A 2,020-nucleotide genomic window follows, 5' to 3' on the forward strand; every position below is an offset into this window, starting at 1 on the left:
GAATGAATGAAATCAACCTGAGCATAGTTCCATTTCTGTACACCTCTTCACGGTTTCCCATCGCTCCTCAGTCTTCCTGTAAAGCCCCTGCCCCATTAAGCTCATGTCAACTGCTATGCCACTCTCTCCACCCACCCCCACTGCCATCTCCTCCTGACTGCCACACGTTCCCCTATCATGAACAAAGCCTTCAGCACCTCAGTCTTGGTCTTCAGCCCCATCCCAGTCCCCGCCATCGTTCTGGGAATTCAACATGCCCGGGAAACCCCACCCCCCCACCCCCCCAGCCAACCTCCTGGCCTCCCAGGCCTTGACTTGCTCAGAGGCAGTGAGGAAGTCGTTCCCCCACAACCAGCTACTCCCCTCGGGGCTACACACCCCCTCCCCTAGCAAACACTGTCCCCAGTAAACTGCTCCCTGAAACTCCAACTTTCCACAGCAACCGCCCCTTCCACCCTCCACTCCCCATGGGAGATCTCCTCCTGGATGTCTCAGACATCTCCCGCTCAGAAGGACAGAAAGAGACACCCGTTGGAAGCACGGCACCGGATTTAAATCCTTTAATGGCTTGCGCTGCCAGAAGAGCAGGCCTCCCTCATCTGTGCTGGGGCCTAGAGGAGGCTGTGGGCTCTGGTCCCCGGGCCTCAGCACTTCCCGGGCTGGGGCGCCCCTTCGGCCGGCGGCGAGGTGTTGTCTCCAAAGAGGTGGCTCAGGTGCTGGTTGTTCACCAGGGCCCTCTGCACGTGCTCCGGGGTGATGCGCATCTTGTGGTGGTTGTGGGCCTCCTGGCCCGCCAGCTCCAGGATGTTGGCCGTCAGGTACTCGAGAATGCCAGCGAGGAAGATGGGTGTGGATGAGCTCAGGCGCTGGGCATAGAGACCCTCCCGCAGGAGGCGGTCCACGCGGCTAACTGGGAACTGGAGCTCGGCTCTCATGGAGCGGGACAGACCGTGCCTCTTATGTCGGTGAGAGTGCCAGTGGCTTCTCCTCCCAGACATGATGGGAGCTGGGTTTGGCCCCTGATCAGCCCACCCTGACGGTCCCAGCGGCCTGGGTCTGTCGAGACGCCAGAGCTCCCTCCTGCCCACTGTGCCCCGCGCTGGTCCGGGCGCTGCCTTTATGACAACTCCGACATTGTGATGTCACCGATGACACTGGGCCCTGATCAGGACTGGCCTAGAATCGTCTATGACAGAAACCTAGTCTCCCTGCTGATGGGACCCTGTGTATGAGGGAACGTTTTCTATGTGACTTTAATAGCGTAGCATAAAACAGGAAATGAATGTTTCAAGGTAAACACGGCCCTGTCGTTAGGGCACTCCACTCCTGGTTATCGGATTCCAGCCTTGCATTGTCTTTGAGCTCTTTTACAGCCCTTTGTAAACTGCTGGTCACCAACAGACATACCGAATGCTGTCCAGTAGCATCCAAAATAAAACCAGTTTTTCCCCCATTTATACATTTAAATATTATCAATATTTCTATGTTCTTTGGATTCTCTTTTGAATTGGTTACAATATCTGCCAATTCCTCATGAGTTAAAACAAACTTTTAACATTTTCATTTCATATCTGTATAAGGGTCATGATTTTACTCTGTTTGAATGTATCTTCTGGGGACACCTGGTTGGCTCAGTCAGTTAAGCATCCAACTCTTGATTTCAGCTCAGTTCATGATCTCAGGGTTGTGAGATCAAGCCCTGTGTCAGGCTCTGTGAAGCCTGCTTAAGTTTCTCTCCCTCAGGTCTTCCCAACCCCACACGCATGCTTGCTTGCTCTCTCTCAAAAATATCTTCTGTTTTGAAGGTCACACTGATATGCCCAGTGGGTTCACCTGTGAGAGACAGGTAAAAATTCATAGACCCAGAAGTGTACCTCATTCTCAGTTGATACCCAGAAGCGTCTTATTTCTTCTACGTGAATCCAAAGTACAGATAGTACTTTGTTGATTTTGTTTTTCTAATTTAAATTTTTCATAATTGTAATTTTCTTCCCTAACTTTGTGTTTCTGTTGTATTTTA

General features: G+C 52.0%; 1 protein-coding gene across 1 annotated transcript; it reads right to left on the reverse strand.

The window, feature by feature from the left end:
- Window positions 1-644: 644 nt before the first annotated feature.
- H2AL3 (H2A.L variant histone 3) lies at window positions 645-998 on the reverse strand. Its single transcript, XM_045775679.2, has one exon. The coding sequence runs from the start codon at window positions 996-998 to the stop codon at window positions 645-647; it is 354 nt and encodes a 117-aa protein (XP_045631635.2).
- Window positions 999-2,020: the final 1,022 nt, after the last annotated feature.

Source organism: Ursus americanus, chromosome X (genome assembly GCF_024610735.1).
Source record: "Ursus americanus isolate L20-20 chromosome X, mUrsAme1.1.p, whole genome shotgun sequence".
NCBI lineage: Eukaryota > Metazoa > Chordata > Mammalia > Carnivora > Ursidae > Ursus > Ursus americanus.